The sequence below is a fragment of the Zootoca vivipara genome, chromosome 8, assembly GCF_963506605.1.
Source record: "Zootoca vivipara chromosome 8, rZooViv1.1, whole genome shotgun sequence".
In the NCBI taxonomy this organism is placed as follows: Eukaryota; Metazoa; Chordata; class Lepidosauria; order Squamata; family Lacertidae; genus Zootoca; species Zootoca vivipara.
Genome location: NC_083283.1, coordinates 35,010,890 through 35,036,327, shown reverse-complemented (window position 1 = coordinate 35,036,327; position 25,438 = coordinate 35,010,890). Strand labels below are relative to the sequence as shown.

At 41.3% G+C, this 25,438-nt stretch overlaps 1 protein-coding gene across 1 annotated transcript in view; it reads left to right on the top strand.

The window, feature by feature from the left end:
- The window catches only part of NKAIN3 (sodium/potassium transporting ATPase interacting 3), a 203,798-nt gene extending 182,092 nt beyond the window's left edge, over positions 1–21,706 (top strand). The window contains exons 5-6 of the mRNA XM_035126230.2: positions 7,671–7,779; positions 19,922–21,706. Of these exons, the coding sequence (XP_034982121.1) occupies positions 7,671–7,742 (72 nt within the window). The 3' untranslated portion in view covers positions 7,743–7,779; positions 19,922–21,706. The remainder of the gene's footprint in view (positions 1–7,670; positions 7,780–19,921) is intronic.
- Positions 21,707–25,438: the final 3,732 nt, after the last annotated feature.

Below are 25,438 nucleotides of genomic sequence, written 5' to 3'. Positions count from 1 at the left end.
TGTTTTTCTTAAAATTCATACATGCTGTAAGGGCGCTGAGTGGCTTCTCATGAGTAAGAGGCTCCAAACTATGTAACTAGTTTTTTTTACAGAGTTTTGTTATATACATATGTACAAGTCAGAGCAGAAATGTCCATGACCATTCAGTCCGAGTCAGAATCTGGAAGTGCCACTTGGCGGGAACACTTCCAGCAAAGGAACTTTGGCGCTCTCAGCCTGCTCTTCTGTTCCCAGAGTTTCTCCCTCCTACGAACCTGGGATGAAGGGGCGGGCACATTCCCCTCTCCCCCTGAACTGCTCAACTGTCGAGCAGGTTCCCTGACCTCAAACGCCTCCCCTTCCACCATACTCTGGTCCGACACTTTTGATCTTCCCCAGCGCTCCTGTGAGCATCCCCTGCTCCCCTCTCCACTGCGAGAGCCTCAACCCCATCTTCAGACTGATGCTCAGAACTGACATCGTCCTGGAGATCAGGCACCATTCCACTGGGCTCCGCGCTGATTCCTGGTGGACCCCTGACACATGGGGGCTGCTCATTTGATTTGAGGGTGTTTAATCCTTCCCTGTTGTCTTTGTCCATGGAGTTTTCTTGGCAGAGATACTGGAGTGGCTTGCCAGTCCCTGCTCCAGGTTTAATCCTTCCCTGAAAGGAATACGACAAGGCTGTATATTGTCTCCCTGCTTATTTAACTTATGTGCAGAATTCATCATGCGAAAGATTGAGGGCACAGGGAGAAGGGGATGACAAAGGATGAGATGGTTGGACAGTGTTCTCAAAGCTACCAACTTGAGTCTGACCAAACTGCGGGAGGGACTGGAAGACAGGAGGGCCTGGCGTGCTATGGTTCATGGGGTCACGAAGAGTCGGACACGACTAAACAACTAAACAACAACAACAACAATCCTTCCCTGCCCCATAATTTTCTTGATTGAAATTGTCCCATCCCTGAGCTGCCATTTGCTCCATGGGGGGGGGGGCAGAAGTGAACCAGGCATTTGTATCTCTCTCTTACCCCATCCCACCCCCGAACTTTGATTTAGAAAATTGTGCTGGAGAGGAAAGTCCTAATTGCTTCCAATCCCTGCACACTTCCCTGGTTAAAATACCAGGTCTTCTCCCCCAGTGGATGCATTCTGCTGAAAGGGTCTTAGCTCAGCCACAGCACATCTACTTTGCATGCTGGGAAATGACCTCTTTCTCAAATGATGGAGAGCCACAGCCAATCACTGGGTATTGATTAGATGGACGAAAGACCTGATTCAGAATAGAGCAGCTTTCTATGTGCTGTGTACTGTTATGTAAGTACTGTTATGTTTGGTCAGATCCAGTATGGTCATTCCTAGGAGATCTCAGGAGTGATTGCTCCTCCATACAGAATATTTCTTTCACATAGAAAGGGAAGATGAAGGCAGGAGGGTAGCAAGGGGGGCAGTAGGGTGTGTGAGTCAGCTGTCTGTCAGCCAGCCAAGGGAATAAGGGGTTGCTAATCTTGATTCTGGAGCCGTGTAATACTATTGTACTTTTAAAATATGCCTAGAGAGAAACTTCCACCAGCTGTGTCCTCAGTTGCTACTGTAGCAAATATTAAGGAGGCGGTGAAGGCCTAGAAACTTTGCAGTTGTTTAGGGTTTGTGTACAGATTTTGGACTCATTATTTGGCTTCTATTCCATCTAAATATGGCAAACATGATAGTATAAACTAGGAAATTATAGCATAAACTCGGCGCATTCACACCCTGCCTTTTTTACCAGTAAGAGGCAGGTATCTGCCTCCCTCACTAAAGAATGTTCATTAAGTTAATTGGGTCAACATGACATCCCTAGACAGAGTAGCAAACCCATCGTATTAAGAATCAATAGAGCTGGAGGCAATGATGGGTTGTATCAACTAGACCATGAAATATGGCTCACCGTCTTCTAATCTCAAATTCCAGTTATCTTGTTAGAAGCCTTTAAGTTCTTTCTAACTTGAGTCTTTTAGCTTAGCATACTTTCAGGCACTAACTAAATGATAAGTTCAGAGGACAATGTGCTACAGAAGAAAGACAGATATTAGGAATGAACATTAAAAAATATTCTACATAATATGTATAAAATAAACCATGTTCCAAAATTATGTTAGTCAGTACTACATTATTGGTGCTTCTCCATTGGTGTGTACAGCAGAATTATGAACAGTGCTCAACATTAAAAAATGTATATATAGAAAAATTAGAAACTCACACAGGATCTGCAGGATTTTGAATAGTCATTATTGTGTTTCAAAAGATATAATAAAATTAATTGGAGAGGGACTGTTGCAGATGTTGGTTATACCCAATTATAGAGCATCTCCCTCATTCAGCAAAGCTCTCTGAGCCCCCAGAGAGGCTGTTAAGGATGGTTATTAGGAGAGGAAGGGGAGGTAAGTTATCTTTCACCAGCTCCTGGCTATGCACTTTTATCTAGATGTAACCCACTGTATTTTTTATTATCAATATTTGTTTGTTTGTTTGTTTGTTTGTTTAACAAAATTTGTACACTGCTTGAATGTAAAACAAACAAACAAACCTCAAAGGTTACAGCCCCTCCCTTTCCCTGTGTTGTTGTAAGCTGCCCTGGTAATGTTGATTGATACTCAAGGCCAGGTTACAGATTTCGGAAAATGAAAAATATTGCTTGGAAGCACATGCCAAGCTAACATTTTACTCTTATTAAACAGTGCAAAATAGCTGGTGGAACTTGAAATAGTTTGCAAATGTTAGCACATCACACCTCAAGGAAGATGACACTACAAAAGTATTCATATTTTAAAGATGTGTGCAACCCCATGCTTAGAAATTTCTGCAGAAAGAACATGGGGAGCATAGAAGCCAACTCCTAGGGGCCAAGGGCCCTTCGGGGGGGCCCAGTAAAATATTTGAGGGGGTCAGCCTCCCCCCAAGTTGATGGGCATTGACATTCAAATGGTTTTTGTGTGCTGCATCATGTGATTGATTATGTGGGGTGGAGCTTACTTGTCTCCGCCATATTTTTTTTCAAGTTGTCACCTTTGATGGGTAGAATGGCATATCTGTTTATATTCTAGAAAAGGTGTACATTTTCAGGGGAAGACTTTGGCCTTTCAAATTTCAGTGGGGCCCTATGTAAGGTCAAAATTTAGTGCACCCCCCCCCAGCCTCTCACCTTCCATTCTGCTCAATTCACTACATCATAGTTGTGATGCCCTGCAGTGCCCCTAGTCTTGTTGTCCAGTGCAGAAGAACTGGTTGCACTGCCCTAAATCCACCTCTGACATTTGGAGGGGGAGTAATCTGAAAACTGTTCACAGGGCACTTCGACTGGTTCCTGATAGGGCATCCTAAGGAACATCCAACAGATTGGATCTCCCTCTCCAGCATCAAGGACAGAACTCCAGTATTGTCAAGGGAAGTTGAGCGTTGATTCCATCATCCATCCCTCTCCACTGATCCTGAATCCTGATTCCCTGTCTCAGCCAACACTGGGACTCTGACATCAGTTGGGCCACAAAGATGGCTTATCAGGGGCATGCTAGCAGAGGGCCAGGAACCAGCTTGGATCCACAGCCATCCTTGATCAACTGCCATATTGGCAAGGATTTAGACACACTCATGAATGTGCAGATTTCTCCTTCTCATTGCCTCTAGTGGAAAGAATGTATACCGATACTTTTTAAAAAAGAATAACCCAGAAGCTGATGGAGGACCATAGTTCCTCTGCCCTCACTGCTACCCTGCCAATTTTAGCCCTGCAGGGTGTAGGGCAGTGATGGGCAACCTTTTGAGCTTGGTGTGCCAAAATTTGCCAATAAACCAATCATAACTTGGGTGGTGTGTCACTTCGAGGAAAAAAAACCATAATTTCATGATATTTATAGTTTAAATAACAAAAATGTATAATTGTAATATATAACTGTATTTAATAAACCAAAAACTATTTAACCAAGCCAAACCAAAAACCCCTTATTTATCGCAAAGTGCCCAGAGTTGTTGAGCTTTTTTGGGGAGCTGCTGACCAAGGTTTTGGAGGTTTCTTGGGGGGGTGCAAAAGTTGCTTTGCTTTTTTGGGGGGGTGCCTCAAAGCTGCTGCGCTTTTTTGGGGAGGGGAAGAGAACAGAACTAAATGACGAATAATACGTTCGCTGGAACTAACACGCAGCACTGACATAGTCTGCCAAAGCACCAAAAACCCCAGCACAGAATGGGTAAAAAAATGAACGCTGTTACACCCAATGATCGTCTGCCAAAGCGCCAGAAAAAAAGCACAGAATGGGTTAAAAAACCAATCTCTGGCTACCAGCAGCAGCAACAACAACAACAAAGGAGACAAGCTGTAGTGTGAGGAGGAGCGGGAGAACAAATGGGGGGGAACAACAGCGTGAATGGGCCGATGGGGCGCGTGCCAGCAGTGAGGGCTCTGCGTGTCACATCTGACACACGTGTCATAGGTTTGCCATCACTGGTGTAGGGTGAGGTGCTTAAATCACATTTAGATTTTGCCCACCCACCTTTGGAATGCAGCCTTGGTGCCTAAATAGAGAAAAAGACACACATGCTCTCCTTTCCAAAGTCCCTTTGCTCCTTAAAACATCTCTGTCCATGTCTGTGTCTTCAAAAAGTAGCATGTAAGGCAGTTCTCAGCTGCATAAGTTCTGTATCAAATTATTTTATCGTGTGATATATAAAATCCAGGGTCTTACTGAAGCCTGGTGAGTGCTTCTGAGCTGCAGAATGAAGAAACAACACACTAATGAACACATTTATATGGGTACTTTGAGAGAGAGAGAGAGATTTTCTCAAGAGGATTGAGCTTTGTCCTATACATCCCAATAAACTTCGTGTGAGAGGAGACTGAATTAGGAGTCATTCACCTGGAAGAGGCGAGTGTGTGTGCATGTGTGGAGGAGGGGGGGGAGGATCAGCTGCCAGAAACAGAATTAGAGGAGCACAGAGTATGTGTCTGCTTCATCTTAGTTGTGGTGCTGCAAGAGTGTGTCATAGAAATTGTGGCCCACGATAGGAAACAATGAGCATTTTATGTGGGTAAATGAATCCTCCTTCGAATGGTGCCGAGGGGTGGCTAATATGGTTCCCTCCCAATGTTGGACTACAACTTTTATCATCCTGTACTGTTGTCTGTGCTGGCTAGGGCTGATGAGAGTTGCAGTTCAATAGCATCTGAAGGGCACAACATTGGCTACCCCCAAGAAATGGATATTGCTGAGCCACAAGGTATTGTTTGTGTTAATTCACCATAGTTCTTTATTCCACCCCAAGATGATCTCAAACTTATCTGTGAATAATTGGGTGCATCACATTCTCTTTTGTTATCAGTGAATACAAGTTACATTCTTCCAATTGAGGCTGGGCAAATTGCCAAGGAAGGCTATTTTCATTAAGACATCGATAAACCAAGCAGTGCACACCAATTGGCCCACTGCAAATTGGTGATTAACCTAACAGTTAGATGGGCTTTTGTGAGTGCAGCCTTATTAATCAAGCATCAGTTGGGTTAATCAAGATACCAAAAGTAATTTGTAGGAATAAATATTTTATTGCCATTAATAAAGCAAAAGGGAATATCTTAATGAATTTCCTTATAATAACATTCAAGCTGTGGACTCCCCCACCCCCTTTAATATCTACATTACCAGGATTTAACATTTGCCATTGGGTAGGGAAGTCATTCAGTGTGCACAACTTGCTCAAATATCAGTCACCCATCTAATTACTGGTGTGTCTGATTTCTTCAACTAAGTATTCGTGGACATAAACTCTGTTTATAAGGAAAGTGTTCAGAGTTTCTCTCTCTTTTTCTGGTAAGATGATTTTTCTGGTAAGTTGGGAATTGGAGCCCACAGCGGCAGTGGGGAAAGGACAGCACTTAAATGGCCAATTCAGAAGATGAAATCTATGTATAGAACTTTTGCAAGGTCGATGTTCCATGTCATGTCAATAACATCTGCAACTGACAACTACAACTACAAATGTTGAATCACGTTTGTTTAGGAATTTTTGTAGGCCAAGATCAACATGCAAAGAGAAAACACAGTTCAAACAACGATCCTTTTATCAAACAGGTCTAAGTAATTATTTAGTAGCCTAAAGCATACCAAACCTTCATGTCCCCTGCTCTGAGTATATGGAAATTACTCAGGGCACCATGCTTTCTTGAACTGACTCATTGTCCTTCAAGCTGAGAACACATTATCTTAGGGAAAATATATTTGTTCAGACACGTCTTGGCGTTGCTATGAAGAAATAGATTTGTATAGTATGTTTGAATCCTCAGATTTTCTGTTATATTTGCTTTCATACGATTTTATCCTGTGAACTGCCCTGAAACTTGTGAGTATAGAGCGGTATACAGTTTTTACTACTACCGGTACTACTACTACTACTACTACGGTAATAATAATGTTGTTCTTGTTTAAATGATTTATTGTTTGTTTGCTTTTTAGACTGTACACTACATAGAAATTTTTGAAATATTAATAAATAAATAGAACAAGTCAAACTCTTGAGTAGATCCATTGAGATCAATGAATTTAAATTCAAACTTAAATCCATTGGTTTCAGCAGGCCCTCCCTGAATATGGCTTAGGCTACAATCTCCACCCGTACATACCTAGGTGTAAACTCCACTGAATTCAGTAGGACTTCCTTCTGATTAGAAATTGTTAGGATTGCGCTATTAGTCTCCTACAACCCAAGATTAGCACTCTGTGAGAACACTCCATTGTACAGTCTGAAAGCTGTTCTGCCTTTGGTTTTTTTCTTCTTTATCACATATCTGGGGCACTCTCTTCTACCAAGTATTGTTTGCCCAGAGACAAGGCTTCTTTTCTTGGCTGCAGCTAAGGAAACATTTTGTCATTGTTGGAAGACAAACAACTAGATTCCCTAAGCTCTTGTCCTGAAGCACATATGACAGTGGTATAAGGTTAAGAGAGTTTTTAGAATACCACCTTATTCAAAATATTGTCACAATGTGTCTGGTTCATCCCTTAGGATTCTGAAAGTATTCTGTAAGAATTTTCTGGAGTTTATGAATCACATCAGAACATGGAATTTGCAACTAAGTTAAATGCCTGAAACAATGAGTGTTTGAAATCTGTTATATAACACCTGCAAGTACCAGACAGTTTTGAAACAATGCTAAACACTACTTATTGAGGTCAAGTACCTCACAAGTTGGTGTTTGCTTTCCATTCCTTTCTGAAGATACTGGCTGCAGATGTTTGAATCCACCCGCCCACTGCAGCCATGAGAAAATGAAAAGTTATAGTTCACAGAAAGCCATGTTTTGCCCTAGATTCCAAATCAAACACCAGTCGAAAATAGTGCTGGCAAACTAGAGAATTCACTGTGCCTGCATGCCATGAAAATAAATGAGGGTTAATCAGCAATGCTCTTAAATGCCACTAATTTCAAAGGGCTTTTAGTGTGTACAGCGTTCTCAGTCTGAAACATTTATTTAAAAAAACAACTGGTGTCGTTCTTAAAAGTGCCTGCATGTTTGAATTCAGCACTGTTCTAGCAATGCATTATTTAAAAGTAAATAATAATGATAATAATTTAAGAAAATGAAAGTAAATGATTTTGAACTGCAGCCTTAGCACTGATGCATAAGTTGTAACTAATGGGTTTCCTCCTTTTCCCCCCCACAGTTGATTGGCTTTGTTTATGCCTGTTACGTGATCAGCATATTCATGGAGGAAGAGGACAGCTGTAAGTACTGAATACACACCTACCCATCACTGGAGCCACAATGCTGGGGTGAGATTTAGTATTATGCTACAGCCAACTGTTCAGAACTGGTGGCTTATATTTGCAAAAGGCATCCTTTCATTGTACACAGGTAGCTTTGTCCTGAATCAGTCCTTTTTCTGCAGGAGGTATATGCATGTGCTTTGCAAAGGCTTACACAACCAACGTTTTCCTAAAATGTGCCTACAGTTTCATTGATACTTGACATGGCAACTTCGTTAACAGTGATAAACAGTGATATTGGGGAAGCTATGTTTTCCATTGCAATGGCAATTCCCTGCAATACAATGTGATTCTGGCGTGTGCAGGATCTAGAGAGCACCCCCACACATTGAAAGAACATGTGAGGGGCTTTCATGCACCAGCCCCACCCCACCACTGTGTACTGTGTACTGTGGCCACAGCCCCACTGTCCACAGATTAAGCCAGCATCTGATGCATAGAAGCTCTTGAGTCTTGACCCTTGGTGACTGCACAGCTGTCAGGATATGTGGCTGCACTGTGCATTGCAGGGGGCAGGGAAAGACTACCCAATGTGACCCTGCAATTCCCATTATGTGTTCTTTCTATGTGTTTATATGGATGTCTGAATCCCCACCTCCCAGCCATCCACTTATCCCCCTCCATCTTCCTTCCTACTTTGACATGCAGTTTTCGAGGCACATTTTTCTCGTTCCTGAAAAGTTGGAGCGTATGACAGGTGATTCCACAGTGAACATAATATGAAGGAATGGAAAACAATTCTAGCATCCCTAAAGATCCAATTTCCTCATGAGTTCTTTGAAATGAGTGCTCTGACATCCTTACCACGTTTATCACTGTTCTGGCTATCTTCTGGGTCAGCCTGATCCTTGGGAATGGATGATTTTGGCTCATTGTCTTTTGTCTCTATGCTGCATAAGGATCTATAACAGCTGAATTTTACTCTAAATATGAGAGATACACAGCTTTGGAAACCATCAAAATTGTATAGTTTTACAGCTTAATTCCAGCATTGTCAGCCAAGACCCCATCTTCGCTAAATGTTGAAAACCTTATTTTACCACTTGAAACAGTCATGACTTGCCCCAAAGGATCCTGAGGATTGTAGTTTGCAAAGGGTGCCCTGGCAGAGCTCCAGTTTCCAGAGATCCCAGGGAAGAGGGGTTCCTTTTTATACCACTCTGCAAATGGTAGGTCTGTGAGGGGAATTAGGGTCTCCTACCATCTCTCAGTACCCTTAACAAACTACATCTGCCATCATGCTTCGGGGGGGGGGGGAGGCATGACTGTTTAAAGGGGTGTGATGATGCTTTAAATGTCTAGTGCAGAAGGAGCCTTTAAAACTCTTCTTAATGAAATATCCTTGCCTTATTCAGTTCACCGAAGTTATTGGTCTGAAACCTGGCAGGAAGGCTTAAAAATTAATAACAGCCACCTCTTTCATTGCCGTGCAGGGCTTAAAGGAATATTGAGGATCAGCCAATGAATGCATTCCAAAGGGCAATAAGCAGAGGAAGGAATGTTGTTTAGAGTGATTGCTCTTCTAGTTTTTGTCTCATATGGGGACATCTTTCATTATTTATTTCAAATGGCTTGTAATTCAGTGGTCACAACATATGTATGCAGTAACACTCAGAAAAATGGCTCTCTGAAATCTTGGAAAACTGTGTACAGTACATCCATTTTCCTCAATGGAACAAATAGCAGGCTCCTCGTTTCACTTGGCAAAATAACACTGGACAAAAATATTAATTCCTCACCTCTCAGCACTATGGTTCTGAGCTGAAGTATGTCTTTCCTACAGCTGCTGCTTGCTTAAATCTCCTGGCTCTCCAGTGTTTTGTGTAGTTTGTCTCCCTGCACATACTTTGAAAAAGTAGCCATCAGAGAGGAGGTAGATCTAGCTCAGGACCATGACTCAGGGGAATGGAGGTTAATCCTGTCCCCACACTATTTTCCCTGCTGGAAATTGCTCCCCTTTCCCGCCCAAGCTCCTCTTTGTTAAATGTGCTATTGCCCAATGTGACAGGGCTAAGTGTTTGTCAAGCATTCTGTTTGCCAGACACGCTATTTTATGAAATGCCATGGCTTGAGTGGTTTCTTAGTAGCCGCGCCAACAAGCTCCATGGAGTAACTGCGGTGGTGTGCTACCAGGGCTGGCAGTGGCACATGTAGGTTGAAGGGAAGGTAGAGTAAAAGTTTGGAGAGCATATATTTCCTCTCACTGCCCACTATCCTCAGAAAGATATGTGTGTGCATGTGTGCACATGTTCATGAGAAAGAGAAAGGGATAATGTGTTTGGTTAGAAAAGAGACGTAATGCAGCGCTGCTTCCAGATTCTTGCCCTTTTAGTGGCTCTTCTGCCAGATCCAGTTCCCCTAGGTTATTGTTCTCCCATTACCTTTGCTCATATATTTGGAAGGATGCATCAGTCCAGTATAAAGATTCTTGTAGCTCAAAAGGATTATAATGGGTGGGGGACATGTTAAATAAGCATCTCAGCAACACACTAGTATTCTCCCACTAACCACAAAGTATGTTTATATTAATTACTTCCTTTCATTTGTCAGCCTTTCATTTGTATCTGTATTAATCTTAACCTGTGCTATATATAGAAGCAAAATTACACTTAGAGCAGACGGAACACAAACTCAGAAACTTATTATCTTGCCAAATGGTGGGCTGAGAGCAGTCTGGAATTATGGGGGGGGGGGAATGGAATATGACTTGGCTTTACATATACATGTCATAGGCAACTGGGGGAAAAGTTTACATGTTCTTTACTTGGGGCCACTGATACTTTTTAATGTCCCATTGTTTTAATAAAAGTTAACTGCATTTTCATATGTGCATCCTGAGGTACATATAGCATTGTTGTTGCATTTGAGCTCAAAGGCATGGCCAAAATAATAATCTGCAAATATAATTGGCTCCTCAATGTAGAGGTAACTTTTAAGCCCCTAAAAGCGTTGAAATCAAGAAGATTCTTCTAACATCCAGGAATGGAAGTCACAGTTCATAAATTCATTACACAGTGTAATTTATATCAAGCTATTATTTAAAGTTAATATATTCTAGGAGCCTCCATATCATTCTTTGCCAATTCTCGAAGGAGAATGTTGCATAATAGGAGAATCGTCTGACACCCACAGAGAAATAGCCAGCTGTTATTGCTAGCAATAGTATTAATTAACACAAAATACATTATTGCCCTTCCTCTCAAGCTGTAATATTCGACTGCACTAAATGAAATATAATACAGAATTTACACATGAATACCCACCATCTGTTGTTAACATTCTAAATAAAGTGAGGTTTGTTTTTAGTTGCTTCATTCAATATTTATACAGCTAGGTATTATGCACCCTTCTTCTGAATAACTTGTAATTAATAAAAGCATTTTCATGAATATATTCACATTAACAAGAACAAGTTGGATCCAGACTAAGTTAGGCACACTAGCCTCAGTGAAAGCAACAGGACTTGTTTGTGATGATTAACTTCTCCTGTTGATTTCAGTGAGACTAACCTCATCCAAATCAAACCTATTGTTCTTATAAACAGTATTGCTAGATTTGGCTGGATGGTTTTGAAGTAAACAGCATGGTAGTATTTTGAAAAGAGCTTCCACACTAACAGACATTGGGCACTTCCACACCAGCTGTATCCTTCATATTGAGTGTCCGAGATACTACTTTTTAAGTCCATATTCCTATGAAGCAGAACATTTTCCCACCCACCTTGTATTATGTGGGTGTTCCATTAGGTTAAAAAATCTGATAGGTACAGTGGAAGGCAGGCATGGTCGCAAATAACTGGCTTTTGTGAACCCGATTCAAAACGAAGCTAAAAGTAGTGCTTTTCCTGGCATGTGTGACATTTCTTGTGGGGACCTGGAGGGCATTACATCATACCTCCTGTGTTCCACTAATTTTCTGGGGGCAGCCATAGTAAGTTGCCTTAAACAACATATGAATTAGCTTCAGAACTTAAGTTTACTATATATTGCAGTTGACTGACTTATTCATAAGGTTTCTGATGAACAATAGCTAGAAAACTATGCAGCACGTATAGTTGAAAAATGTTTATTCATATCAGTGTGTGTTCATGAGTACATAGTTATCAAGACACTCCTCAAGAGTGCATCTCAGGTTGCAATTCCCATTCAATTAGGGATACGTGATTGGTGCCCTAATGGGAGGATGATTTATATTCAGCCTAATCCAGACCCTGCCTTGGCAACACTCCTTTCAATCCAGCAAAAGGAGACGTTTGGTCCAGCAGAGAGATTCCCCTGATGGGGGGAGTTGACTTTGCTGGTTTCCTCTCTCAGCCCTCATTGTCACCTTGCACACTATTCCAGAGGGTCCCTGTCCCTCCAGAACAATGGGAAAATGTCACTGGAGGTTGCAGGGGGAAGTGAATTAACCCTTCTGTTGCCACCTTAGACCGCAGGAATATCACCTGAATAGAACTCTGCAGAGGGAATATTTTTTACTTAGAAGCCATTTTTTCCTAAGCTTCCTAGCTGCACAGCAAAGGGGGTGATTTTCATTCCAATTACAGCTGGATAGGAAAGGATAATAAACCAACCTGTGTGCTGCTCTATGGATAATAATCACACCTGTAATTAATTAAATAAAACCAGGAGATGGAGCTGCATGCTGTGCCTTAAGCATAACATATTGTTTCGCCAAATAATATTGTGGCGCCTTTAAGGTTAACAAGGTGTCACAAGACCCTCTGCTGCTTTTTGCTTCAACCGACTAGCATAGCTGTGCATCTGTAAAATTCCAATGAATGAAAATGATCTAATTGGCCAGAGACCTTGTTATGAGCACTTGGCACATGCAGAACACTTGAAGCTGGTCCAGCAGTTTTGTATGAATTCTCAGGCCCCCACCAGGTCATTTCCTGTTCCCCAAACATCCATACTCCCCATCAACCAAAACACTCATTGTGCTAAGTGTCACTTTTCCTTCCTCCGATTTTCAGGCTTTGCTTTTGATTACCAGTTGCCAATTTTAGAAGGAGTTTCCCACTATCTTGGAGGAAGAAAGGGATGGGGCAGGAGCAAGGATGACGACAAAATTAAAATAGAGGCATCCCTTCAAAATGATGCTCAGGGGTATTAGTTTATTAAAGAATGCAGTAAGCCCATTGTGTTCTAGTATATATCACTTTCTTCTATGCCACTTAGGGTTGGATAGATTGTATTGTTTAATGAATTTCTTCATGTCAAGCATCATTTTGAGGCTTTGCCTCTCTTGGCTCCCGCCACGCAAGAGTCGCACCTTAGCAGCAGCATGGCTTTTATTACAGCATCCTTGGTGGAGAGGTAATTACATATTATGAGGCTGTGTGTGGAATAGAATAGATGATAGAGTAAATTAATCAGGCCCACACCTGACGTGCCCTGACCATAAATTAACTTAATTATATACCAGTGAATGATCTTGGGATTCAGTTTAGATAAATTTCCTCCCTGATATTTTATATGTCTGTTTTGTTTTGCTTAAGAGTGAATTAGTTTGCCATTCTCAGCATATTAGCATGCAGTGCTTGGCTTTTCTCTTGGGCCTTTTGCTGTTTAGGACACAGAACTGGGAAAGAGAATATCAGCTTTCATTTGAGGCCTGAGGGAGGGAATGAAAGAAGGTACCTGAATATTTGTCTGGGGTGGCGGTAGTGGGCTGCTGATTCATGCAGAACTGGGCTGACAACTTGTCATGATTATATTTGAGCATCTTTTATATAGATATATAGATGTGGACATGGAGAGATAGAGATAGAGAAGCAGCTGGTTATTTGCGCTTACTGCACAGCCACCCAGGACGATTCTTTGTCAGATTTGATAGCTTGAGTCTGTGGCTCTTTGGGGCCTAAGGATTTTTAAAGGCAACAGGCCCTTGTGCTGTCTCAAATCTCAGCCAAAATGCCACTGAAAGTGAGAAAAGGCACTATTATATTCCACTGAGAACACAATACAGTTTTTGCTGGGAAAGTGTGTGCATGTTTCAAAAAAAAATATGGGGGGGGGAACAAAATTTTAAAGACTTTTAAACATTCTTTTTTTAAAAAAAAATTAGATGCATGTGTTCCAGTCTGGAAACACTCAGTGGGTGCATTTTCTGAAAAGCCTGAGAATTTAGAACAGCAAACAGTTTCTTCAGAAAGGATAACTATTAGTTGAACAAACAGAAAAGTATTTTTCTTTTAATCATTAGACTGTTTCTGTCTTCAGCTACTGGTAGTTCAGTTTTCAGCACAGTGCTATCCCATTCTATACCTCAGATGATCCAACCCCCAGCAACTATGATGATTCAGTTCGGTGTACAGGCATGCTACCTTATCATGGGTTAAGTTTATCCAAAGTGATTCAAGAAGTAGTAGTTGTTGTATTAGCATGATTGTTATCCTATATTCTCACCTGTGAACAAATCCTATCAAACTCATTTGGGCTTACCTTTGAGTAGACATTATATGATTGTACTGTTAGTATTAGTTGTTTCAAGAGGAGGAGGATGAGTCTGGGAAAGACAATAAGACAGCTTGGCTCCCAGCTGGCTGGAATGAAGCCCAGGTGGACTTTTGAGGAGTGGGGTTCAGAAAGCAGAGGCATGGAGCAAGCAGGAAAGCTACTTCCTCTTTATAAGCTGCAGAGACCACCAAAGAGGCAAGTGGTGAGGAGGAGGATTTACAATACAGAGGACATCTGTGATGGAGGTGAAAGGGCAGCCAAAATACTGAAAGAGGGAGGTTCTGGGAACTGGTAATTTGTGTGTGAGAGGGATAGGCTGCCCTCAGTCATTGATACCACATAATGTACTATGGTTTTTAGGATAAGGTTCCCAGATATTTTTGTTCAATGAATCCGGGGACACTTTTCAACTTCAATGGATTTTGTATGGGGACTGATTTGTAAATCCTGGGACTGTCCCCAGGAAATGGGGATGTCTGGTAACGTTATTTTAGGACCAAGAGCCAAAACTAAGAGCAGCCTGAAGCTCTGTCTTCTATGAAGAAGCGAGCTGAGAGCATTTTGTTGCCTTGTGGAGAACATATTGTTTTGTTGAATGACTTGTATCACATCTCTCTATTGTAAACATGGCTAGCTAACCCCAGTTAATACAACACAGGCCACAGCAAATAAAACAGATGCAGATACAAATAAAATTGCTTCATAGCAAACAGCTGCTTCCATGCCAGGTGATCCCTCCTCTCCCCACATTTAATGATGGGGTCCACATGACACAGTCATCCTTCTCTAACTCTCCCAAGCCAAAACAAAATAAAAAAATCCTTCCAGTAGCACCTTAGAGACCAACTAAGTTTGTCATAGGTATGAGCTTTTTGTGTGCATGCAAGCCAGTTGACCCATTGCACTACTCATCTGTATTCTCCTAATACTCATCTATATTTTTCCAGCAAATGAAAGGAGACCTTTAGCCCTAGCTATCAACCATACAGATATTTTCAAGAGGGATAGGAAATAGCAGGAAACTGCAGGTTGTGCCACCCACTCTTGTGGTCTTATTTCTCCTGCACAAAAAGTTGCTGGTTCAGAGCATTAGCCTGCTGATGGCACCAAGGGGGAAGAAGCAAAAGGCCAATCTTAGACCCGTTGCCAACTGTTGTTTATTCCTACATTGTTTTATTGCTTCCTTCTGGCACCAGCTCCTTCCAGCGTTACCTTCATTATTTAAGGTGACTTAGATATCAGCTATTATGATTCCTGCAGAGCTACAAAGCAGCTGCCCTTGGAAAATAAATCTTATTTTGCAGCCTGTAGCAGCTAAAACAACTAGTTTCTCCTGCAACCAGCAGTGATCTGCAGGTTGTGGAAAACTCCTCTCTTCAACTCCGCAAGACATTGCTTAATAGCTGGGCTGCACACAGGGCTTTTTTTGTAGTAAGAAGGTACAAGTGCAGCTAAACTATTTCTCAATGTATAGGCTGTTTGAACTTCTATAGACTATATAGAAGAGGAGATTGTGTCTTCGTCTGATTATATCCCCAGAATTTGTGATATTCAAAGCCTATTTTTTATCATGTTGAGAACCTGTAATAGCTTTCACCTATAGAGATCAACCTAGCACGAGATAGATAAAGTAGGTTTTCCCATGCCATATTTGGAACAAATGATGCCAATTTCACTGGATAGTTTATGAAGGTTTATGTTGTCTACACATTAACTCTTTAAATGTAAAAAACAAAACAAAAACCTGTCTTTTTAAAGCTTGCTTTGATGGCCGCAACACATAATAGCTGTACTTGATTTAGATATTCTCAGTGTCCTGTTCCGCAGTCGCTCCCTGCCCACGTTGTGCCCACTAGCTGTGCCAATAATAATTTATGCAAACAATCATATTAGCAAGCTGATATGCTTCCCAGACAGAACAGTGTAAAGTAGGCAAAAAAAGGGGATGCCTCAGCTGGCTGATTATAAGGACACCCTCCCTACAACATCTCTCAAAATGGAACTCAATTATCTGTATAAACAAGAACAATATCTGCATATCATGTTAAAGCTGAACTGGGGAGAGTGACAGAATATCTGGAATACTTCAGATATAGGTATGCAGGCAGAGCCATTATTAAATTTATTCTTATATTACATGGTTTTCCATTTACTTTAAGACAGTGTGTACACAATTGATTTCCACAAATTCATGTTGAACTACTGTATATTCCTGCGTATAAGACTATTTTTTAACCCAGAAAAATCTTCTCAAAAGTTGGGGGTTGTCTTATATGCCGGGTTGTATTTCTTATACAGCGAGTATATCCCAAACGCTATATTTTAACTGGAAAAAGTTGGGGGTCGTCCTATACTCCCAGTCGTCTTATACACCAGAATATACGGTACACTGTATTTTCAGTTGATTTCATAGGTGGACTTGTTGACACTTATTCTACCAACAACCCCACCCCCACCCCCTGGAACATTTTGAGTTAAAGCCTGCAAAGCTTGTAAGTTAAGAGATTGGACAAAAGGACCTCATTACTCCTCCTAACTACACTGAAATTTTAATCTGCTGTTCAGATAGGTTTGGCATGAGATTACTAACATTATCTCTAACTCCCTCAAGGTGCAAAAACTATTTAAAATGTGTTGGCAGAGTCAGTTTACATTATTTGACTGCTATCCGATCTACCAATGAATGCTCCATAGTTTTTTTGGTAGCAGCTTCTCCCCCCCCCCCCCCCGCCGCGGCGCTTTGTGTAAGAACGTCCCAAGACACACTGGCCCCAGGCATCAGCCATTTCAGTGATCAATCCTCATTGGCTTGGTTCAGATGCAAGAGGCTCTGCAGTCCACTTTGGTAGCTTCTATTGGCCAAAAAGCAGCATCCATCTGTGGGTATGAGGGAAGGCATGAGTCTCATGCGCTGGGCAGAAAGTAGATCAAGGTCTCTGGGTGATTTTCAGGGGTTTGCAGTAGATTGACAAGAGTTTCTCACTCCTGGTTAATCCCAATAGCGACAGCAGAAAGATCTCCCTCTGTCTGTAAGTGCTCATCCAGACTGTTGTTTGTTCTGATTCAGCAATAATGAGCAAGTTAAAAGATGTTAAAAGAATAAATGACAGTAGCTTCAGCATTTATTCTTTAGTATATACAGTTTAAAACATGTTAAAAAATTTATCTGAATCTCCACCTGAGACCCCAATGCCAGGCTGGGTACAATAGCAGACCCTCCAAGTGTCCCTATTTTCCAAGGACAGTCCCAGATTTGCAGGAGCCATCCTGGTTTCTGATTTGATCCCAGAATGGCCCACTTTTTCTTAAGGTGTCCCTATTTTCATCAGAGAAATGTTTGCGGGTATGGAGTTATGCAACCCCTGAGCCAAGGAGACAAGTAACTCCACAACCTTGAGAAGACATCTGAAGGCAGCCCTGTATAGGGAAGCTTTTAAACATTTAATGTTTTTTATGTTTCAATATGTGTTGGAAGCCACCCAGTTAAATGGGTTGATTATTATTATTATTATTATTATTATTATTATTATTATTAAATAGGACATCCTTATTTTCATTGGAGAAATGTTGGAGGGTATAGAGTAGTACTGGGGCTTGATGGACAAATAGCTTGACCTGGTTCTCATTGCTGCTGGTTTTCCCTGGGGAGAGAGAATACGAAAACAAATTTTCCTAGGGACCTTGTGTGCCTGTGCAGTCAAAGACTGCAAATAGGCTCTAAAGAATGAAGAATTTCAATGACCAAGGTGAATTTCCATTAAAAGCTAAGCTGCAGAAAACAATTTGGGTAGGCAGTGAACTGTGCCATCCCCTAGTTTCTCGATGCTGATCTGTCTGCGGTGTGGCAGGCTGCCCACTTGGATTCACAATAAGATAATTGGTATCAGTATCTGTTGCAAATGGGCCAGGAAAGCTGCTGCGTTCAGAACTAATGGGCCTTTCACTATCCAAATTGTGAAAAACTCCACTCTCTTTCATGCTCAGAGCTGGGGGGAAAGAACGGCATTTTCTAACTTTCATTCAAACCTGAAAGCACTTGTGCGCCTTTAGATTTTGTTTTATTTCTCGGCATTCTTGCTGCCGAGTTATTCGCATAGGTTTCTGCTGCTCCCTATCCCAAAGCCTCGGAGCAGATGACGATCCATTAAGAACAAATAAACTATTCAGTTAAAAATGAATAAAGGTTATGCAACAGACAGACTGAAACATGATGTTGAAAGGTGAATCCATTCCTGTACCCTCCCACAGAATATTATGTATTATTCATGTCCCTTAGGCAATTGGCATGCCAAAGCACAGCTTTTTCTGAGTCACATTGACTGTTGCTGAATGCTGTGTTAAAATTGCCATGCTGCATCTAACTCTGCATTCTCTGCAAGAGTTACCCACTGTGTACCTCCAGTAGGGATCAATGGTTGGTTTCTCTCAGTTTCTCCTTTCTTCCAGCTGTAAGTTTGGTTTGCCCTATTTTTGCATCATTTCTATGGCTTGGGCAAAATAGGCTGGGAGGCCAAATGGGGAGACCTGGTGGGCCAAATCTCCCCCACCCCTGTTCAGAAATATTGGCTAAAAATCTCCAGAACTATTGCTTTTCTAGTATAGTAATGCCCAGTGATTTTTTTCCCTGGAAAAATAGGTGCCAGAACTCACCATGAAGCTGTTACAGTAAGGGTCAAACTTTTTAACAACAAAAAGAAGTACCAGTACTGTGTACCCTTGAATACCCCCTGAAAAAAGCACTGGTGATGCTTAACTATAGGTGCTTACAAGTGATCAAAACCTTTCACATGCCTTATCTACCTGTAATACTTACAGCTGTAGGGAAAGCTAGTATTGGCATCTTGTATTTTGCAGATGGAGTGGTGGGCTGAGGGTGAATAACTGTGCCGAAGCCTGCTTAGTGATGAGATTCAGATTGGGGCTTTCTGATTCATAACTCAGTCTGTTAGCCACCTATGTGCACATTTCTGCAGTGTTAACTAATTAAGTGGTCAGTCAACTAATTGATCAAACCAACTCATACAATTAACAAATCTTCTTTGGCTGAGCAACAGCTTTACTTTTAATGACCCAAAATAACATTTTTAACCAAAGAACTAGAAGTTTACAAAACAAAAGAACTAAAGTTTTACATCTGCAAGGGCACCCGAAGCAGCAATTTGAAGTTCTAATATATCCTCTTTTTCTTGAACATTTTAATACACCCATTCAATTTTGGTGAAACAAATACTTATGGTTATACCCCATATTATCAGAAAAGCACTCTCAATGTTGTTATTTCATTTATCACATTTGTCTCTCACTTAACAGTGGAAGACTCTATGTGTCTTCGCAGAAATGAGTCCTGTTGAGTTCAGTGGGGCTTTTTCCAAGGCAAATGGGTATAGAATTGCTCCCTTAATTGTAAAAACCCCTGTAATGCTTTCAGAAATTGATTAAAACACAGAACAGTACTCAGATACAATAATAACATGGTTAACATCAACATAACCTAGTCCTAACACTTGAAATGTAAACACAACCTGAATTTGAAAAGCGTAAGTGATAAAATGATCCTGCGGAGATTAGCCTGAATAAAATGTTTGCCATTGTTTGTTGACGCACCGACAACATCACAGAGCTCATGGAATATAGAAAACAGCCTCCTTTCTCTCCTCCCCTCAGTAACTTGTATATTCTCATTTCAGGTCGAAATAAGTAATGAGCACTGATGGAGCTGTACATGACTTTTAGCAACATTTTGCTGAGGAATCAACCTGTTCAAAGGAAGCACCAGCCTTGCAAGACCGTCTCACAGAAGAGACGCAACATGCACTTAACCTGGACTGTGGATTCCTCTGCCAACGTGGGACTGAATAGATCAGCCACCGACTCATTTTTCTTATCATTGTTGTTAGGTGGATTCCTGTTAGATTATCTTGAATTTTCTTTTAATTATTCACTTTTATGGACACTTGTAAATTGTAACTTTTTTTCTTTTTAAATAATTTTTAAAAAACAAATATCTAATGTTTAAGGCATGAAATAATTGAATGTGTGTGAAGTGGGGGGAGGTTTTTTTTCCAGAATACAGCCAGTATTTTTGGACTAATGCAACCATAGTGTACCTGCATGTGCTAGTGGTTATTTCACACAGACAGACAGACAGACAGACAGACAGACACACTTTCCTCAAAAAGCACCAGGTTGTGGGGCAGTAGCAGTGGGGAGCTACAACTGGGACACAACATTGCGCTTTGCACTTACAGTGGGACAGTTTGCCATGGGAAGCCACGGTTAATAGTTTGCCTTGAACGAGGAGATCACTCCAGCTTTGCTCCACCCCCAGCACAAGCAAAAGCAACAAACCACAACCCTACACTTAGGCACTTCCAGACCACCTGTTTATTGACCATTCATCCTGACTTGTTTGCAGGGAGTGCTGACAACATTCACTGTTTAATGAGCATTCTCTTTGATTTGCTTGCAGGGTTAGATGGCACTGACTCAAATAAAGTAGTATCCCACACTTTCCAGTGTGTTTCTCTGCCACTTTTCTTATCACAAAAAGTCCAATTAGGACGGGGGGGGTGAATTTGTTGCACCAGATCTCCAGATAAGGTATAATTGTCCAACCTGAATTTGCTGGTTGAATCCATCTGAAAATAGTGGCCATGCGGAAGCCCAAAACAGGGGTGGTGATCAGTTTCTCTCTGAGTAGAAAGTGTTCTGGAGCCAATGATTGTTCTTGGCTTCCTGTTAGTGGCTTGCTTCTTTGAAAGAAACCATGTTCGAATGTTAAGGATTGTGGTTTGTTGCTCCCGCTTGCAAAGGACCAATCTGCATGTTCATGGTAAGCCATAAGCCATGAGCCATAAGCTTACCATGACAGGCCAGTGAGGACACTTCAAATCCCATGATCAACCTACTATGTATGTAGGAATTCTAAGCTGCAGTTATTTCCCATTGATTGTAATGATCACCATCGTTATCTAAATATCGTAAGAGCCCAGGTCTGTATGTGCTTACTCAGATGGAAGCCCCACTGAGTTCAATGGTGCTTTCTCCCAAGTAAGTAAGTACGGTATGCATAAGCATTTACAACCTAATTTGCAAATTGCTTCTTTGCCCAGGTTGCCCCCTTCCATACATGCATTAACTGTTCTTCTTGATGATCCATAGAGAAATGAATGGAAACCCTGTTTCATTCTCCAGAAATTCAGGGCATATGACTGTAATGTGCACACATGGTCTTTTAATTTTTCTCCTAAGAAGGAGCCAAATATGAATTTGTACTACATTGGGGTAAAGAGCCAAGGGGTGGCACCAACTACAGCCTTACGATCCTCTGAGGGTTCATGATGCCCTTAACTTAAAAGCTGACCAGAAGGCATTAATTATGAAAATATGTATAAAAATTTGTAAAGTTATCTGTAAATACCTTTAGAATATGAATATGCATCAATGTGGCATTTTGGGTTTTTTTATTTAGTTTCCAATGTTATAAAAAGTGACGCACACAAGTGATTCTTTTGTCTGTATATTTGGCACTATCTGACTTAGTTATTTGTCTTTGTTTCTCTTCTGTGTACAGTAGTATTTAGCTCACTTCCCATGGTGCATACTCCTGGGGACTCTTGTCAGCTGTCTACAAAATCAGTTCTTCACAGGGTGCAGAATTATATGTTTTCCTAGGGGCCCAGTCACTGTTCTTGAACTCCATTTAGTAGGGAACACGGAACTGTTCAGAACCTATTTGTGATGTTCATCCACTTCTCTCTTCATTTCATTTGTGTTTACTTTATTTACAACAAATATGTTTTCCATAACCCACTCCATCTAGTGCTCTAGCATTCAACGTCTGTTTTCTCTGTATTCATGAATGGGAAGTAAGTGGGTTATTGTTCAAAAAATACAGCGAGAGTTTGATTACGGTATATCCTTTCTCAATTGGTGGATATGACTAATATTTTGTAATTTTGCTGTTATGTATTAAAATACTTTCGGGTGGGTTGATGCTAATGACAAGTAGGTCAAGAACCTTTCTATGCTGCAGATTAGGGCAGGGACCCATGAATGAGCAAGAGAAAGAGTGCTGCAAATCCTTTTATGTGGTTGGAGATGGGAAACATCCTCTTTAGCTGCCATTGTACTCCCAACAATGAGTCAGGAGACTAGCGCTGGGAAATTGCTGCTCTGTTCCCTGGCAAATATTCTACGGAGTACCACAGGGCACAACTGTATTTTATCCCCCAAATTATTTAACATCTACATGAAGCCATTAAGTGTAGTCATTGGGTGATTTGGGGCAAGGTGCCATCATTATTCTGATGACACTCAGTTCTATTTCTCTGCAAGATTCTGAATCAGAAGGGGCTATGCCGGCCCCTGAAAGTGGGAAAATAAACTAATAAACTGAGCTTGAAACCTGGCAAGACAGAGGCTCTGGGCTTGAGTAGTTCTCATGTCCAAGAAATTGGCTAATTGTCTAGCCTACATGGGACTGCACTTCTTCTGAAGGAGCAGGTACTGCTGGATCTATTTGTAGACTGGAATAGCTTGGCCTCAGTTGGTCGCTTCAAGACTGGACTATTGCGACACACTCTGTTTAGTTATTAAAATATTTCTGTGCCACTATATCATTTTTTTAAATAAAAAAAATATCAACATGGTTTACAACAACACTTGGTGAGGGGCTTCCCTTTCCAGAAGCTGCAGTATGAAATGCTGCAGTAAAATTGTGACAGGAGCAAGATCATTTATTGCACTTCTGAGCTCGTAGATCTGCCCTGGCTGCCAACTTGTTACTGGACCAAGTTCAAGATTTCTGTATTGGTATCTAAAATCCTCAACAGCTTGGAACCAGTTCACACAAGGGATCACCTTGGCCTGTGTTTGCCTTATCAGCCACTCCAGCAGTACTTGCACTTTTACTAGTATCATATAATTTCCACCTGTGTTTACAAGGCATTGATATTTCTGTGCAGCTGCAGCACCTATACTTTGAAACTCCCTGCCCATTGACTTTGGGAGGGTATTCTGGCTAGATAGATAGATAGATAGATAGATTTACTGGTTTTATATGTGCTTTATTGATGATCACTTTACTTAGATTAGCTTTGTTAACAGTTTAGTGGACTTTAGCTGTGTTCTACAATTAGAGAGTTATGTGATTAAGCAGTCTACAAATCTTTCTACATAAAATAAATAAATAAAAGTCCCATCCACTGTACTGGTGGAGGCTGATGGGAACTGGAGTCCCAACTCTGTCTGGAGGGTCACAGGTTTCCAGGTGTAAGAAATAAGCTTAGTTAAGACAGTGTATGCTAGAGATGCTATGCTAGAGTGTATGCTAGAGGTGAGGAGGAATTAAAGAACCTTTTAATGAGGGTGAAAGAGGAGAGTGCAAATTATGGTCTGAAGCTCAACATCAAAAAAAACCAAGATCATGGCCACTGGTCCCATCACCTCCTGGCAAATAGAAGGGAAAGAAATGGAGGCAGTGAGAGATTTTACTTTCTTGGGCTCCTTGATCACTGCAGATGGTGACAGCAGTCACGGAATTAAAAGACGCCTGCTTCTTGGGAGAAAAGCAATGACAAACCTAGACAGCATCTTAAAAAGCAGAGACATCACCTTGCCGACAAAGGTCCGTATAGTTAAAGCTATGGCTTTCCCAGACGTGATGTATGGAAGTGAGAGCTGGACCATGAAGAAGGCTGATTGCCGAAGAATTGATGCTTTTGAATTATGGTGCTGGAGGAGACTCTTGAGAGTCCTATGGACTGCTAGAAGATCAAACCTATCCATTCTGAAGGAAATCAGCCCTGTGTGCACACTGGAAGAACAGATCAAATGAAGCTGAGGCTCCAATACTTTGGCCACCTCATGAGAAGAGAAGACTCCCTGGAAAAGACCCTGATGTTGGGAAAGATTGAGGGCACTAGGAGAAGGGGGCGACAGAGGACGAGATGGTTGGACAGTGTTCTCGAAGCTACGAACATGAGTTTGACCAAGCTGCGGGAGGCAGTGGAAGACAGGAGTGCCTGGCGTGCTCTGGTCCATGGGGTCACGAGGAGTCGGACACGACTAAACGACTAAACAACAACAACATGCTAGAGAGAGAGAAATAAAGGCAACAGAGGGCACATAAAAAGGACACAACCAGCTGCCCCTGCTTTCCTCAGACACTAGGATGAATCCTGTAGCTAGCAGTAAGATTGTCATCATCACACATTTTGTTGCATACAGGAATATCTAGTAACAAAATATATCCTTCATTTATTGAAGGCATTTTCCATATGATAAATGATTGGCTACACCAGTTCTCAACATGCAGATACCACAGGTAAGCTTCTCATTATATGCAAAATATGTAGGCAAGTTATGCAATAATATCTATCAAATATAATACTTTTGATCTCTCCTGCTTTGAAATTCCAAAGTTCAGGGGCAGGAGGGGCAGGCTTTGAAAGAGCAGGTCTGAGGCAACAGCCAATCATGAAAAAGCTGTGTGCAACTTCTGTGTAAGGGGCTCTGTATGGACACCTGAACTTGGCCCTAGGAAACAAGAGAAATTGCATTATTTCAATCTGCAAAAACACCCACAAACTGCCTGACATCTATGATACGGTGTGTCCCTCTGTCAAGTTCTCTCGCCTCCTTTTTGCTTCAGAAGCACCTGATTAGAAAATCCAAGCCTGCAATCTATCAAGTTCCTGTTACAGTATTTGACAGCAGCAAACAAAAATTGATGTGCCAAATTAATTGACCTTCCTCCTCCTAAATTCAGCCTCGTTTAGTTTCATTATAATAAATTACAGGCCCGGAGCTGTTTTATGCAGTGAAAAAATATATATTGCCTCCTAGCCCTGTAAAGCATTTGTCATGTATAAACATTATTTCTGCATCTTCCCTAAGAACCCATTGTAGCCCATTCCCAGCATAAAAAGCCTTTGGGCAGAAAGAGACCAGGTGATGTTTTTCCTCCATCCATCTGGCACCCTGACCCTAAGCATTTGCATCAGCTTGTCTGTCTACAACGCAAGTGTAAATATCCTTTTTTTATTGCATGCTGGTGCAGCCATCAGGAGCTTTTATCCTAGGAATGCATTTGCTGAAAAAAATCAGTATTATGACTGAACCACTAGAATAGGGTTGCTTGAGCTTTTTGGGGAAAATCACACCAAAAAAATCAACGTTTTTGAGCTGCCAACATCAGTTGT